This window comes from Poecilia mexicana, unplaced genomic scaffold (assembly GCF_051168715.1).
Source record: "Poecilia mexicana isolate PSO_F unplaced genomic scaffold, ASM5116871v1 scaffold_4, whole genome shotgun sequence".
Taxonomy (NCBI): domain Eukaryota; kingdom Metazoa; phylum Chordata; class Actinopteri; order Cyprinodontiformes; family Poeciliidae; genus Poecilia; species Poecilia mexicana.
This window is the reverse complement of record NW_028263373.1, coordinates 13,443,399-13,461,371: the sequence shown is the minus strand read 5'-3', so window position 1 is coordinate 13,461,371 and position 17,973 is coordinate 13,443,399. Positions and strand designations below refer to the sequence as shown.

Genomic DNA, 17,973 nt, shown 5'->3' with positions numbered 1-17,973 from the left:
AAATGTTTATAGTTAGAGAGATCTCAATATAAAACAACGTGCTTAAATTCTCTTCCTTACAAACCGTCCTGCTTACCAGGCACCAACTCATTCAAAGCATAAGATACAAAAACTATTGACAAGTCAACAAAAGACTCCCACACAATGTATTATTTTGTAAACGGTGCTCTTGAGGGCTGAATAGTGATCGTATTTACTATGAAAAGAAAGTCAAATCAAAAAGCAGGATTCATAAACAATGAATAACACAAATACACACAAAAAAACTTCTAAATTGTCTCTATTAGCTTCAAACGCTGTAACAATCATTCTTGAATTATGATCAGGTCCTACTGGGCCACACTTTGGACATTCCTGTCCTAAAGAATTCACAGGGAATCTACTGTTTTAGAAATCCTAGTAACACCAATCCCTTAATTTGGATGCTGAGGACATCATAAAGTACCACGAGCTATAATTTTGTCTTTATTTTAAAATAATAATAAACCCCCTTTATACCACCTCTTTCCCCATGCTGTCACTCCTGCTCCTATTATAAACTATTTATGACCAGTCAAACCTTTTCCCCAAAATGGTAGGAAACCTATTCAAAATATTTGTTTTTGAATAGTTGTGACATTTAACATTTGACTTTGATATTATTCTCAATACATGCAGAAACTCATCTGGGCCATCAGCATAAACAAAGGCAAAGTGAATAATGCATGCTGCAGAAAGTAGTACCATCAATTTTTAATTCAGTTTTGTAGACCATCTTTCTGCATTGAAGTTCTGTTTCCGTTTTTGCATTGTAATGTTAACTCTTAATTCATAAATGCTCCGTCATACTGCCCATTTTACCTTTACAGTCCTGGGAAGCAGGAAGGAATCCAATACTTAATGTTATTAGATTAGGAGCAATTTCCTGACTCAATCTGATTAGGTGGGCACTGACCTTGGGGTGCTTCAGTGTCATATCATTAACATGATTTAGAAGAGCAGGAAGCACCTTGTTTACTTTTTTCCCAAAACAATGACAGATAAAAAATACAAAACTATTTAGCACATTAGAAACAGTCTGAGTACCTTTCTGTACATGCATGCTCCAGTAGGTATAGAAAGGGGGAATGAATGTCATACTTAACCTCAATCACCATTCATTAAAGAAAAAAAAATCTACTGTCAATATAACAAATAGAAACTATTCAGTTTACTAAGAATGCAAACTTTTGATTAGCAATCAGTGTTTTATGGTCCTTTTGCTGACCCAGAAACTTCATGATCTCCCTTCTCTTTAAAGACCCAATAAATGTTATTGTAAACCTGGGCAGTGCAGCGTACGCTCTAAAGATGGTGTTTAGAAAACACATGAGGCACATGGCTTGATTCTTAAGCATGCTGTCCAGAGTATGCATGCATGTGGTATTGCATGTAACGTGTGTGATGCATATATGTGAGATTCTTTCACACTGTGTGTATGCCACTGATCAGCATGGAGTAGCTGCTCACTAAATGTGTGTATCAAAAGAGGCAGACAGGATCTAACATCAGTGAGCACTTGGGAATTGAATTCCCACTCATCACATTCATAAAATAACCACATAGTCATGGCTGAATCCTGCAGCGGTATCAGAGTGATAGATCTGTATGTGTGCTTGTACAAGTGTGTGTGTGTGTGTGTGTGTGTGTGTGTGTGTGTGTGTGTGTGTGCGTGTGTGTGTGTGTGTGTGTTTGCCCTTCCTGAAAACCTCCTAGACCCCTGCAGCAAATAATACCTAGACATCGTTTTTATTTTTTCTGTGCATGGATCCAATCCTTGAGGATTGTGTCTGCCCCTTATTAACATGTGATATACACACAAACATGATATGCAGCACATAAAGTTAGTCAAAAATTATGTATACTCCTTGCAGACTTAAGACTCCCACATACTCAGGTGAACTTCACTCCGCACAGGTCTGCCCATACTCAAGGCGGACATGCGTCAGACACATCTGTGCAAAGGTCAGTTTTTGCAATCGCATACTCGTGTTGCACATTAAACTGCCCGGTAGGAAACAGAGTTCACATCAAACTGTTTTGAATGCAACAACAAGCTGATAAGATTGGGAGTAGGTACAAGTGGTCACGAGGACGCACAGCGTGACTGCCGCTCTCTGTGTCGCACTGACAGTTACGCAGTGGCTGATGGAGAAGAAATGGGGCTGGGCGCCCAACTACCTCATCAAACTCGCTAGTATCCATTTGGATTGTGGGAAATGAAGGAATCTGCCATAAGAAATGTAGGCAATTGGTACACTAGGCTATGAAATGGAGAGGCACAGAATCCACGTTGTTTGACGTCCAATAGGTAGTTTCCACAGTCAGTGATGATTGGGTGCTCATTCATCCACTGTGTTTTCTAAAATCCACAATCAATGCAGCCATATACCAGGATGCCCACTCTATCAAAGAGATCAAAAGCTGGTTCAATGGTGGTTACTGTGCTTGATTGGCCAACAATCTGGCCAAGCCTGACCCATATAGAGGCTCTATGGGGTTGTTAAGAGGAAGATGAGAAACAACAGACGCAAAAATGCAGATGAGCTGAAGGCTGCTATCCAAGTAACCTGGCCTTTTAAAACTCATCAGCAGAACCACAGCCTGAGCTCCTCTATCCCACACTGCATGGATGCAGTAATTCCTGCAAGAGGAGGCCCAAGCAAGTTCTGAAATCAGTGACAAAAAATACTGAACTTTTTCACAACCAATTCTAGTTACATTGCTTGTATCAGTTTTTATTCAGATTTTTTCCTATTTTCTGTGGGGTTTTTTCAGAGTTTTCAGGAGGGACCACTATGAATTCACTAGAGACCATTATAATGCACAACACCACTCAAGCCCTTTAGTTGCATGTTCTGGCTTTATTGTGTTTGAAACCTGAATGTCACGGGGACTAAATGAGGCTCAAATGATTCCAGGCTCTTTCTGTGGCGCCATGGTAACTATAAGAGAAAAAGTTAGACACAGCTCTCTGTCAACACAACAGTAGCGACATTAGGGTTGAGATTTTTTTTTTGTGATTTTAAAACATACACAATCCCACTACCTCCCCTATGAACACTTTTATAATTTCACAATGCCATTTGCAAGCTGCAATAAAAGGAAATTCTTTAGAGATTAACAATGTTACAATTTACCCCAGTCCACAAAAAAAAAAAAAAAAAATTAATTGTCAGACAAAACCCTAAAAAACAAATCTTCAGTAGTCATTTTATATTAAATGTCTGCTATTACCCTATCAGGGGAACAATAAGCTGTACTCTGCTCAATTGAGCTGCATATTAATAGTGTGATTAGGGGGCCTAATTATCAGATGGCACTTGTCGAGAAGAGGCCTGAAGACAAAATGCAAAACAGACACAAACAGTTGTTTCTGTTGAAAAACTGCTCAGGACTCATGTCTCTGTAATGATGCAGCTGCTGCTGAGACTATTTCTATGCAAGTCAACGAACATACCAACAGATACAAACATGCTTGATTGTCAGAGGTCTGCGCATAATCAAGAAGGCAGACTGCAGATTACATTTTTTTCAAACAATGAAATATAAAATATGCATCAGATCACTGGTCTGCTTAGGGTCTGACATGATGATTTTAAGAAGAGCTGCACAAATCTCAACACATGTTGGTGAGATTTAAGGAATGATTTCATGGTGTTTCTTTCAGTGTCTAACACCACCACCTGTCCCTGATACAACATAAAACTAAAAAACTTCCTTGTTGTGATCTTATGGCTGCCTCTGAGTGCCAGAGCAAATTTTTTTTTAATTTCATGGGCATCAGGAGGGAAATTCAGCAGATTTCCCATCTCACACATTGTTAATAATTCATCATTTAATATAAAGACAGACAGGCTGTCCGGGGGGAAACAATAGTTGTGAATTATTGATCTCTCTCCTCTGGTCTCAGGATTATAAGATGATGCAGGGTAAATAAGAGAAGAAATAAATCTAGACTAATAATTTTCTACTCGCTGAATAAAACCCTACTCCTCATACAAGTTAAAGCTAAATTACAGTACTGACAAAAATGGAAAAGAGTGATAACATAAAAGGAATCAAAATTGATCAAACTCCTTCCTGACAGGCTCTTCCTGTGCTTTCATTTTTTCACATATTTTATACAAGTAGATGTAACATCTCAGAATAGAGGCTCCCTCAGGATTTAGCTTCTTTTCCTTCAATTATCACCAATGTCACCTTTCTTTTTTTTCTTTTCATTCTAGAATCCTCTACTCTCCCTCACTTCCCACTGACTTTGGGTCCTTTTGGAACGTCTCTTCGTTCATCTCAGGGGCAGAAAAGAATAAAATAAAGTAGCATTAAATCCAGAAGAATGACAAAACCATTGCCCTAAAAAAGTAGTCACACTTGCTGAACATTTTCTTCTGCAAAATTCAATGTTTTTTTTTTTATTTTTCTTATCAAAATTTTAATTGATAGAAAAAAAAACTTGTGGGTTTTATTTAGAAGTCTAAGACAAAAGGCTTTTAAAGTAAGTATAATTTTCCCTCCACTTTACAATTATGCACTACTTTGTGTGGATGCATCACATACAATCCTAATAAGATACATTGAGGTTTGGGTTGTAAGGTGAGAAAATGAGGAAAATCTCAAGCGATATGAATACTTTTGCAAGGAACTGGATGCCACCTTCAAAGCCCAATAATCAAGCATGCATTCATCTTGTGTACCCTTGACTTTCAAGAGGTCAATCTCGTTAAAATATAATAACTGTGCAGTAATCATCAGTAGATAAGGAAAGGTCATTGTAATAATTTTGAAAACAGGGTAATAGTTGTCAGTTGGGGGCGGTGACACCTGTAATATGCCCAATAATCATCTGAGCGGCAATACTGCTTTATAAAGATGAAAAAAGAGAGCAATGCGATGTTCCAGCATAACCAAGTTTTCATGCCTTTGAGCCAGTCTGAAACAAGTTCTCTCCAGAGACAGTAATCACCTAATAACACATAAAGAATAAATTAAACCATACGGCCAGCATGCTTCATGAGAAACGCAACTTTTTTAATCAAAACAGGTAAAATGAGCTGAGAAATGTAAAAATAACAAAGTCCAGGATTAGACTTTGTTAATCCTGGACTTTATATAATATATATATATATAATTTCATGTATATATTAAATTATATACATAATTTAATATACATATTAAATTATGTATAAAATTTAATATATGTATATATTAAATTATATACATATAATTTAATGTATATAAATTAAGATTTTCTACTATTCTCAGAACATTTGTAGAAAAAAAAACAAGTAAGTGGTTTTCCTCTTTATAGAGCACTATAAAAAATAAAAATACATCAGCATATGGCGCTCTTGTCATCACCCGTGGTTCACAATCACACCCACTCCCTCTGCATAGAGCAGCTACCTCTGTGAGCGTGAGTAGCACTAAACGCATGTATGTGAAAACCTATTTTATCAAGTTGTATGTGAGCGTGGCATAGAGCAAAGACACACTGGATGTGAAAACACCAAACCAAAGATAAAGAAATACAAAGTCATGAGTGTGTATTTTCTATCATTATCTCCTGTTTTGCATTATTTTCTATTAACCATTCATCTGGTCTGTTAAAACACAGATGTGATGTGAGTAGTGTACATGACACCCAAAGCTGTAAATTCGTTTTCAGCACATTGTTTTAATTGCTACAATAAATTCACAAGCTTCCGTCCTGCAGAGGCTGCTGACCTGTTGGCTGGCAGCCAAAGCTGTCAATTAAGATTCTTAACATTTGATTAATGAAACAACTTATCTAATAACTGTGGTTACCTTACAGTTTGCAGGCTCTGGAAGTGCTAAAACATGAAAAATAATCAACAACAACAGATCTAATTATATTCACATGCCTACCATGCATGAGATTGCTGAGATCACTGGTGCTTCAAATACCTGATCCCAACTGGGCTACATGGCAGCCAAATCCAATAATCTGTATTTTAATTTTATTTCACATTTATAGAATTGTGTTCCTATTGGAACAAAGAAAATACTTCATAAAAAGATATAAGCGCTATTACAGCATATGTACCAAGTCAGTCCTGTGTGTGTTTCTGTGTTGCTCTAATGACCTGTTCAAGGTTCAATTATAGCTGGAGATAGGCGCCAGCTCCCCTTGCACCTGCAAGGACAAGGAGGTATAGAAATGGATGGACAGATTTTTTTTTTACATCTCTTTGAGCACTTCTGCACCTTCTGTCTTTGTGGCTGAAGAGATGACAACTGCAGTCTAATAGTATGTGGAAAATAGTTGGAAAAGCATTTCCATTTGCACTTCTCTGTTTATTCCCTCCAGCATTCAGTCAGAGAAGTGCAGATGTCCTGAATGTCTACATAAAGTGCTAACTGGGGACAGCCATGAGTGCAGGACCCATGATGAGCCTTAGAAACCCTCATAGTTCTGCTTAGGAGGTGTAAAGGTTTATAACGACCTCTACTCCTTTGAGCATCATTACCCTTTCCTTCACCTCGGTCCCTCACCCAATGCCTTTCCAGAATACACCACATCATGATCATTCTTTCATGTGTCCTCCTCTCAGCAACCTGCTCTTTTTGGTAGAAACCCTCACATCTAAAAAAAAAAAGTCATTTTTTTTAAAAATCGTTTAATATTTAACATTATGATCTTATCTAAACAAACCCAATCCTTTTCTCCTCAGTTACTCTTTCTCCTCCTCTCTCCTCCTCAACTTCATTCATGCACGATCTAATTCATCGATGAATAATGGATGGACAGATAGAAGACTTTCATCTGCCGAGGTTCTTTTTCTCTCACCGTCTTCTTGCGGGATGGCTATAGTGCTAATGCAGGGCAACATGCATTGGAGATGTGCCCAGAGACCTCCCACTCAGTCTGTCTCTCTGCTGTGCAAAGGATTTTGCTTCCTTTCCTTCAGTTTCTGTCTCATTTTCCTGATCCACACAAAATCCTGACAATTGCTATCAATGTCCTTTATTTTTAAATGGATACCATTATTATTTTTATACCCATCAAGGCAAGCACAAAGCCCAGACTGTTCTCACTCTTTCTTCATTACGCTCTTACTCAATACCTTTATCATTGCTCGTTACCTCAGTTCAATGAGTCCCTGACCTTGGAAAAGCAATCCTAGATTTGTATTGACCCAGATCCTGCTGCATCTTTTCCCTTTTGAGACTTCATCAAATGACTAGTATATAACTTCCATAGCTCAAAACTGGCCTAGGAGCTTAAGTTTACTTGCTTTTTGAGCCATATAAGACAGCATTCTGTGGATTTAGACTGATTCATTCTGACTATATTGACTTGGGTGGCACCGTGATTAAGAACCACACATGGAACCAACCCCCACAAAAACCCACCAGTTAGTGCTTGAGGTGAGCATGAGCAGCAGCTTGTCAAAGAAGCTATCAATAATGCAGCTGGGGGGAGACCATGGCTGCCAAACTACTGTCCCACCACCCCCTCCTCTGCCTGTCTACCTGTCTGTCTGCATGTCCATATGTCCCCCTTCCAGTTCTGGTTTTTATCTCACTGACTGGCTGACCTCTGGAAAACCTGCCAGGGTTTATCTGTATGTATAACAACAGAGATGTGTGTATGCTTTATCTCAAGTGCTAGGTTTAGGGAACCTGAAAATATTTATTCATTCATAATTCAACTCCAGACGCAAACATGATCCTGGTCTGTTTTGGTTGAAATGTGCAATTTTTTTCTTCAACTAGGCTTATTTCCGGGGATCTTGGATGTACTAATGCAACTATGTGCACTTTGTCTTCATCTTAAATGGATAAAATTCATTTTTGACACAAAGAGTTAAAAGAACGAGAAATTACGCATCAGTATTTCTAAATGTACATCTGAGCAAAAAAAAAAGTTTTTTGAAGCTCAAAAAAAAATTATCACATAAATTGGAATGTAATTTTCCACATGGGGCGCAGGACGACGGCAACAAAGAACAAGAACAGTAATAACAGCGGCTGTTCACACATGTACGCATGCAGAATAACAATCAGCTCTGTATTATACGGCCAAGCAGCTTTTCAACTATCCCCTCATCATGGGTGTGAAAACAGCAGACAAAATGGCGAGCGAGCAAACACCATGGACAGCCACATAAGAAAACGGCTACCATGATTTACATTCATTGCTCATGCTGGTGCTTTGACTAGGCATAAAAGGTCCAGACACAAACACAAAAATATCCCTTAGGAAATGGTTTAGATTGGCACCTGGTCAAAGTGGCCAGGCTGTAGGCTTGAGTGTGGTGGCTGACTTTTCTGTTTAGAGTTTAAAGCTTGACAGACAGTGCCAAAAAGGCAGAAGCCAAGTAATAACATACCAAGTAAATCAAGATATACCAAGAATTTGTTAAGACAAGTCATGCTTTTAAAAGCAGCAAAATGTTCTATCATTCCTCTCACAGCCAGAGAGAGGAACTATACATTTATGGGAGTTGAGAGAACAAAAACAAGTTGCAGTGCAGGAAGCTTTGATGGCTTTGATGGAACAGGTGTCCAAGATGGAGCGATGAACGTCTGACTCTGAGGTCGATTTGTTCTCACCTGATGAGTGGTTTTATTCATCTGTACTTCTGTCCCCATGGGAAGACAACCCTTCCTGTTGTTTGTTTAATTTTTCCTACCTTTAGGAAAAAGGTAGGAACTTCTTTAAGACACAACGAAAGCAACTATATCAAGCTTTGCTTGTTAAATGTTGCTGTGTTGCTATTTTACAGATGTGCAGCTGTGTGGACACTCCCTACATGTCAAATATTTCATACGACTCAAAACAAGTTAATAATAGTTTGAGGTATACTGTTTTCCTGGTTGTGGCTTACATGGTCATCAATCATGGGATAAAGACTGGAAAATCATTTACAGGCTAAAAATGTGGATGTCCATGTTAATAATTGGCACCCTACTATAGCAACACTGAGAATTAAGCTCACTTTCACTGTGCATAAACCAGCACCATCAATAATAATCAAATCCACTGCTCAGCAAAGCAGCACAGCCCTGCACAGATAACATCAAAACAATGCACTGGCCATTAAGAGGGTGGTGGTAGAAACAAAGACTCAGTGAATGAACACATGAATGAAGCACAAAATGAATGGCTTCAATACCAAAACACAACATAAATCTGAGCATTGCTCCAGATACTACTTCACACCTTTACAGAATGCAGATCCATCTTAAAGCTTTGCATATAATATCATAGCACTTTTATCTCCGTAATAATCTGGGTGATTGAACTGGCTTAGCTCATTCCAACGGATAGAAGACTGGGCACCAGCTGTTCTCTGTTTTCCACTGGCACTCAAAACATGACAGGTGTGCTTTAATTACAGTTATACATGGACCAAAGAAAATGGGGTCATTAAGAATAAAGACTTGAGGGATAAAGGGTCATGAAGTAATTTAAAACAGATATTATAATTTAATTATTTTAAATGCAGTGGTTAACAGAACACTACTTGGGTCTGGTTTCCTGCTTTGTATTCCTGCACACGCTCACTGCAGTGATGGTTGTTATTGTCTTCCTAATATTGTGCATCACTAGTCTTCCAATCTGTTAACAATATAAGGAGACTTAGATAGAGGAGGCTTTGAAATGCGCTTTGCTAAGCACTCACCAACTACTGCACCGCTCACATCTTAATCAGCTGCAGCAGGGTGTCCAGGAAAGAAACGGTGTGGGTGAGCAAGTTCTTATAATTCAATAAACTGTCTCCCCCAGGCAAACGATACACTTTCTGAATATCAAAATGCTGAAGCATGAAAAAAGACAAAAAAAAATAGGAAGACAGAAATTCTGTTAAATAATTTTACCTTCAGTAGAAAGTAAAATAAGCAGGATTATGATCTTTTTTTACTCAACCAGGTATGTTTGTATTCCTCTAACAAAGGACATTTTAGAAATGTAATACAGTGATCATTAAACTGTTCAAGCACCATGCATTTTGTTAAACTACACAATTAGTGATGTAATAGTCCTGAATTCAAAACTCCCATTTTTGCTGCCGTCGTTACAAACTGGTTTGCTACAAAAATAAAAAAAAAGAATGAAAGTATTAAGAAAATCGACTGGTTTGTCCTACTTTAAATTTAATCTAATGTAAGAGAAAGTGCTGCAGTCAGTCTATATTTAATAACACATGCTGATCTTATTTGTCTTATGAAAAGGGGAAAAAAACCAAGGCGCAGGAGAATGTATTTCTCAGGGCTCAATAATGCTATTTGTTTCTGCTGTTGCTTATATTACAGCCTGTTTCCCCTGACAATACCAAAACAAATGACAATTGTCTAATATCTTCAGAAACAAATTTTATCTTGCAATATTAGTCATATGGAATAAGTATATTGGTACTTTAATTTTGTCATCTTAGGATTACACTTACACCCTGCTGTGTCTCATTAAGTTAAGACTTATAGATATTACGATGAATGTTTAAAGGAATTAAATACACTAATCCAAAAACAAACATCCTATTGATTAGCAAAATGGACAAAATCAACTCAACTTCTGTTAAATTCAAAATGTTGTATGTTAATCACTAATCAACAGTAAAAAAAAAAACCCTGAACACAAAAAATGCTAATAAGGATACTAATGTCTATGCAAATACATTCTGTGCAAAAGTGTGATATGAATATTAATCAGGTTGATTGAGCGGGGAAATTTGGAAATGTTATAATAACCCGACTTGAAGACACATTTCTCTGTTGACTGATTGATTCTGTATTTTTTCAAAGGAAATTGCGCAGTATGTCATCCTAGGCTGACAGAGACAGAACATTGACCTATGACTACAGTTTATACACAGGACAGGAAATAATCTATCATGCACACTGAGCCTGCCCTGCAGCTCCTAGAGACACTAGTCAAACGATAGACAGGCCTCATATGTTACCATCAAGGCATGAATTGTCTATTCCAGAAATAAATGCAGGTTTTAAAATCATGTGATATTTAAATCTCATTTCATCAAGAAATTCTCATTACGCATGCCAAAGGTCTCATTTTACACCTGCAGCAATCAAAAAACAAATGAGCAAATTTCTGAAACTGATTTTATCAAGCTAGCTCACACTCCAGCTTTCACACAAACTGAAAGTTTGGTCATCCCAGTGAGGTTATGTTGCACCTCTATTGCTCATGGAAAGAGTCACATCACTCTCTTCCATATCAGGTCTGCACAGTGAGCAGAGCTGCAGCTCTATGAGGGGACCTGAAAAAGTGAGCCAACCGCACAATTTTATCTAATACAGATAACAGAGAATGGCAGGAGTCATGTTTGTGCTGCCACATGTAGGTCAAGTACTATTTTTTTCTCTACTGGATCTGGCACACTCTGTCAGTCACAGCCGGTGCAGCCGTGTCGTCATAAAGTACACATCCACCCTGCAACTAAAGAAAGTTGCTTACCTCCACAAATGGCCATCTGAAATAAAAAGCAAATGGTTTGAATTCTTTCCCTCAGTACACATCTCTTGCAATCCAGCGGCACAGAGTAATTATAGCCAGTGCCCTTTCTTATCTTTGCACTGGTAGCAGCAATGCTCGGCAAAGCTGGCACTGAACCCAAGTTCTGTTATGCCACTCAGGCCTGCAGTGCATGGCTCTAAACAATATAGGATATTTTAACAGTTATACATGTATTTGCTACAGACACATTCACTTTCCCCCCAATTCTGGAATAAAATAAACATCGGAACAAATGTATCCATTAACTGTATCAATCATCCATGAAGACAAGTCAGGTGTTTTCTATCTTCTCCTGTGATGTTATCTGTTCATTTAAGCAGTGAACAAAGTGAAGGTAAAGCAGACAGTAATGATATAATAATTGACTCTGGTCTTGTTGAGTCACACAGTGTAGAGTGTGGCAACAAGTTAGCAGTAATTTGAATTTATTTTTAGCAGATGAAGGGCTGTTATTCTGGGGATGCCCAAACAGGGGGCATGTAAGTGTGTCTGAGAGTGTTTCTGCCCGTCTGTGTGTTTGGGTTTGTTTATCCAAACAGCAAGGGTCCTTACCTTCTATGGATGGGGCTTGGTCCTGGGCCGAGTACAGCATTTCCTTGAAGGCCTGGTGAAGACATGAGTGTTAAAATGATGGATGGCTGCAGACATGCACCCAGAAAACATGAAAGAACTCGTGTTTGCTTAAGGTTTACATCTCTGTGTTTTAGTTAAGTTTTTAATTCGTACACAAAATGCGACCTCAAGAGTCTTGACAAGACAAACGCCTTGAATTTATATCAGTGTATACACAATTGAGATTCAGTTTTAATCACTTCAGGTCACTCAAGTCCAATCCAATCAGACAGACATCATTTGATCATTTAATAACTATTTGTAAAAGGTTTTCAATCTGCTGTTCCATTTGAAATACTGCTTACCAATTATAAATACAGATTTGACTCAATGCATGTTTTAAATTTCTATAATGACACAAGCAACCATCACTATGGATCAGCACAGAACCTTTCATATTTGCTGTAACCAAAACCCTGAGACTGTACACAGTGCACTCTTCCCCCCACAGTAAACAGGAGTATTTAAAGTTGTGGGACATCTCAACTGAAAATACTGCTTCTGTAAGGAGCATATATGGACAAGCACGGAGCCTCAGCATATTTTAAAGGTTCCTCATGAGAGATACAGCAAACTTGCAGCAAGCAGACGGTAACATAACTTACAAATGGAAAGTTTTAGTTATCTAAGCTTTTAAGATCTAAGCATTTGAAAAAGGAAATAATATATGTTCCCTCAAGCAGCCTTTCATAATAAAATTTTTTTTTTAAATAAGATGCAGAAATATGTACATCCATATGAGAAACTTCTAGTGCTGAGCCAAAACCTAGGTTTATTTATAAAAGAGTCTGCTGTCACTTCATCCTTGAGTTTTTTTAACAACAAAGCAGTGAGGGAGCACTGTGGGAAATCCTATGTGTGGGTGAGAATCAAAGTGCATTAGGCTTGTTGATAGCTGATACTAATGTCCCCCCCACCCGCAAAACGGCAGCAGACGGAAGCTCTGACACTGAAGCGTCCACCAAGAACTAAGCATTTTGTTAAGTAGCATTGGAGCACTCTGAATTCAAATTCAAAAATACTTTATTGATCCAAAAGGGAAATTAAATGTTGTTGTAACTCATATTAGCCCAGGTTCTTCAAAGACTTGTTGTGGATGCTGGGCAGGAAGGATCTCCAATAGCAGTCTGTATTACAGCAAACCTGAAGAAGCCTCTGACTGAAAGTAGTCTCATTAAGAGGATGCTCAGGGTTGTTCATAATTTTACAGATTTTATGAAGAATCCTTCTTTGCACCATCATTTCCAGAGCTTCCACAGCAGTCACTGAAACCGTTTATCAGGTTGTTTAGTCTTTCTAAGTCACTGGCTCTGTCCAACAGATGATGGCAGAAGAGATGAAGCAATTACACTCTCCACTACAGACATATAGGGAATGTCATAGGTTGGCTTAAGACTAGAAAACACCTACCAACTGATATATGGGAAACTCTGATATCTGACATAAACCTGCAGGGCTAAGCTGTAGGTCATGGCTGTTATAAGAAGCATTGTGAGTGTGGCTTTAAATGTAACTGAGTTGATCCAGCAGACACTACCGTTTTTATTTGCAAAGCCTGTGGACAATACCAAAGTCAAGTATTATGGGAGGATCAGCTTTGATGATCATGCAGGAATGTGGCACACTTAAACCAAACACAAATACAGCACAAGTACTGGGATTAAATCTCCTCCACAAAGCAGAAGAATGGCTTTCATAATGAATATCTTCAGAACAAATCCTTAAAAAGCCGCAATGTGTTGAATTTAAACTAACCAACACATTTCAGTGCCAGACAGCTATATAATCACATGCAAGTGACCCTTTCCGGGCCTGAAGAGATCTGTGGCTCAAACAGAAAGCCAATGGATCACTTAAAACGGCAGCTCTGTGTCTAAGTGGATCTGTACATTAAGAGGAGTGGAGAGGATGGGAGGAGAGGCTGGAAAGAGGGGAGGAGGAGTGCAGAGGGCAGGTCTGGTAAGGGACCAGATGTCTTCCCAGTGGGGGAGGAACGGCGAGGTGAGGATGGGAGGGAGGAGGGAGGTATAGAAAGGAGGGGGGCTCTCAGCAGTTGCCATGCAATGCTTGTTGTATACATAATGGTCATACTGTAGTATTCTGCATATGAATAACATTTCTACTGCTCAGAATACATAATTTATGTAGTTGTTACGAAGCCTAAACCACTATACTCAGTCTAATTAAGATAAAGGCAAGGTGCAATGCTTGACCTTTGAACAGACAGCAAGCTAGTGAAATCACATCTATGTTCAGTTTAAATCGAGACAGTAATTTGGTTTGTAATCTGTAAGCAGGAGTCATGCTTTCTCCTCCTCCTCGTTGGGTTTTCAGGAATGATTAGACGGAACAGCCAAATGCATATAAAGACCTTGTTCTCTCGCCCACACACAAACATACCTACATCTTTATCTCTTATGGTGTTTTTCAGACTCCACCGCTAGACAAAATACAAGTACATTCAACAGTTGTCATCACATCTGGCTTTTGTTTTCACCTCCATATTGGATGTAAAATGTAGGGGAAAAAATCCAATAATTGTTCAGAAGGTTAAATTAATTGCTTCGTTGTAAGATTTGCATTTAAAGGAAAAATCTTTCTCATCAATATACATCTACTGTCCTTCTGGACAAAACTCTTGGGATGGAAGGACATGTGCCTACATAACAAGCAGCTGCTTAGCATACAGGTTTATACCTACAGTCCCACAGGGTAAAGCACACACCTAATTATTCCATCGCTCAATCATCTTGTCAATGTTCCCACGTTTGAATGAAGTGCCTCACCAACTAAAGGCATTGTTTGCAAGAACAGAACACTCACTTTGCCGCATTTCTCTAATCTGCATGGAAACGGGTTGACCAATCTACCCAGACCGCGTATGTTTTTTCTTTCTTCCCCACACAATAGAGCACACACACAAAAAAAATGAAGAGTGAAAACTGGGCAGTGGGTTAATTAATGTCAGCACACAGGAGACAGAATGTCACCTACAACTATATTCAGTCTGGATCTGAACAGCTGTAATATTCCACCCAACCAAAGACACAGCTACGTGAACAGGTGTCGCTTTTTCTGCATTGTGTCCTGGTCAAATAAACACCTGCACTGTTGAGACAATACGTTAGTGCATCGTTTAATACTGACAACTGCATGACATTACAGAAATGATGTTTTCTGCATGAGAATACACACTCTCAGACACCCTGTGGATATTCTAGTTTATAAACAATAACCTACATTTGCTGAATGGCTGAGAATGACTCAAATAATGTTTTTACCTGTTTGAACTTATATACTGACTTTAATTGAGTTGCCCATGATCAGCACAGAGCAGCTATCGAGCTGCCACCCACTCAAGTGCTGATGGTGTTTACAGGTCAGACAAAGACTGAAGGCTTCAAGGTCCACAGTCTGCATCTTAGACTGGAGATAAACTCAAAGAACATGAACATGAGAGCATTTCTGTTATTTAACTATTTACAACAAAAAAGAGTCAAATATTCAACAAGATATTTATAGACTACGGTTACTAGTAGTAACTATATTTACTTAAGCTCTAAATAAGCGATTGAGTAGAATCTCTAGCGCACCCATGTCTTTATATGGTGCATTAAATGAACCAGCTATAACATTTATTTTATTATGGTATTCGTTGTATTTGGCCAAAATATAACACCACTATAAATGTAAACATAAAATTCTAACCATTTAAGAACATTACGCTTGAGCACGGAAAATGGAAAAAAAAAAAAATCTGTCATCATCCATCTCAGGTCAGTGAGTGCTTTGGCAAATACTGGAGGTGTAAAATGGCTGGTATGGCCATGCATCTGTCCCCAAGCTCGGTGTGCTTCCCCATATACATGTAGCGACACTACACAGCCTTGGAGTGCATGTGTATAAATTAATAACTCTGTTAAATATAGCACTTATTTTAGGATGAACCTTTTCCCACTGCATTTGATAAATTATCAACTTTTTTTTCCCGCCTTTACGGGTTTATCTAAAGACATGTTAATCACACGAACACGGCAGCATGTCATTTGCCTCAAGATGGAGAGCTCTCCATGCCTACTGAAGGGACTTCCAAACTTAATATTAATATCCAGTGCATGTTACCAAAATAACACTGCCGCAGAGAGTTCCTGTTGAGTCTGGGGTGTAGGTTGCACAGGGTGACGAGAACAGGGTCTTTGTCTATAATTCATACAGCTAAATGGAACTGAGCAGCATGTCTGCACCAAAGCTTCTCCGGTAAGAAGTAGGTTGTGAAAAATAGCATGCTCCCCAAGTCCTGTACATCCCTCAACAAAGAGCATGAGTATTAACAAGGATCTACCTTTCTATGTCTGCAGACATTTCTGACAAAAAATATTACACTCTTATAATTATAGAGCTAACTACCACTGCTGAAATGTAACAATATTATTACTAATGTCTATAACAAATGAGAAAAAAGACATGATTTTCTGTTTTTTTTTATATTATGATAAAAAAATTAATAATTGGTAGTGTAAATTGCCAATTTTGCAACAAATTACAGCACAAATTGTGAGCTAACCCCATAAATCAACTAGACAAACAAAAAAATTCAAGGTTTATTCCTGGGATCTGAAATAAAAGAGAGTGCTTATGTAGAAAAAAATGTATAGTTGCACAAATACAATATTAGGAATGGCCAAAATGAAAGAAAAAATGTTTCTACAATAGATATTGATCAGGAATTCAGTTGGTAAAGAGGCTGAATAGTTAATTTCAGGTGTTTTACATTCAGCTACCAACAATAAACCCTGAATGCTCCCTTTGGCTCTTAACCGCAGTCAATTCCCCCTCCATAAACAATAGGGCATCTCCTATCTTTCCAGTCTTTTATTGGTCTCAAGAGAAGAATAAACTTCAAAAGTAAATATACATTTAAAAAATACGTAAAGGTGCTTTTAAAAAAAATAGATAATTTTGTTATATTTTAGTTTCTTTGAAGACATTAAAACATAATACATCTTCGCCTGCGTCCTCATCCAGTATGCATTTATTTTTAAACAGCCTGCAATTTGAATTTGACTGTACCTCATAGCGAAGATATTGTTTCCTCCACTCTGGGGTGATATGGGACGAAAGATGCTCCGCGAATTTCATTTTGCCGAAACAAGTGTCCCTGGAAAGCTCTGTTAAATCCGAGAGCGTCTCTCCCCTTCCCCGTCGACGCGACTTTTGTTCTGTCAGGCAACTTGCTGGCTCAACATGCGGTGCGGAAGCGCGCCTCTCTCCGCTCCTTCTCACTTCACTTTGGGCTCGTCCCACGCAGTGCGCTCCGAGCTGATCCCGTCCCGCATGCTACTTCACGGGGACCAAGACGATGACAGCGGCTCCTCTTTAACAGGTGGCCCGGCGGCACAATGTGAGGCTGGCTCAGTGACTTTCCTCGGTCCCTCCCTGGGACGTTCTGGGGACATTGCTGACGGCCATGCAGTGAACAGCACTGACGTGGTTGCGTCAGCAGGGCGCGCTCTGGCACCGGGCGCTACTGGGACCTCCGGATAACTGTTGCTACTCCAGATATCTACTCCTTACTTTTAAATGTGTCCTTATAGAGGCTTTCTATACTGCAGTGTGGAGAGTTGTCTGCAATAAAAACAGAAATTATGTTACACTCTATGAATGAAGAAGAGTTCCTTTTTTCTGCAGCTAATTCCCAGATAAAACACCTGCTCAGGTTCGACACTAAACAAGTGAATTAATATAACTAATTAATTAAGCATTCGCTCAGAACATTACTGTCTAGAGAAGAATAAATTTCACTAAGCATAAAATAATGAACTTATTTGATCATATTA

The 17,973-nt window shown here is 38.6% G+C and overlaps 1 protein-coding gene across 1 annotated transcript in view; it reads right to left on the bottom strand.

The window, feature by feature from the left end:
• Positions 1–17,759, bottom strand: part of xpr1a (xenotropic and polytropic retrovirus receptor 1a) — a 65,508-nt gene extending 47,749 nt beyond the window's left edge. The window contains exons 1-2 of the mRNA XM_014973409.2: positions 17,207–17,759; positions 12,077–12,128 (exon numbers count right to left, since the gene is read on the bottom strand). Coding sequence (XP_014828895.2) covers positions 12,077–12,128; positions 17,207–17,275 — 121 coding nt within the window. The 5' untranslated portion in view covers positions 17,276–17,759. The remainder of the gene's footprint in view (positions 1–12,076; positions 12,129–17,206) is intronic.
• Positions 17,760–17,973: the final 214 nt, after the last annotated feature.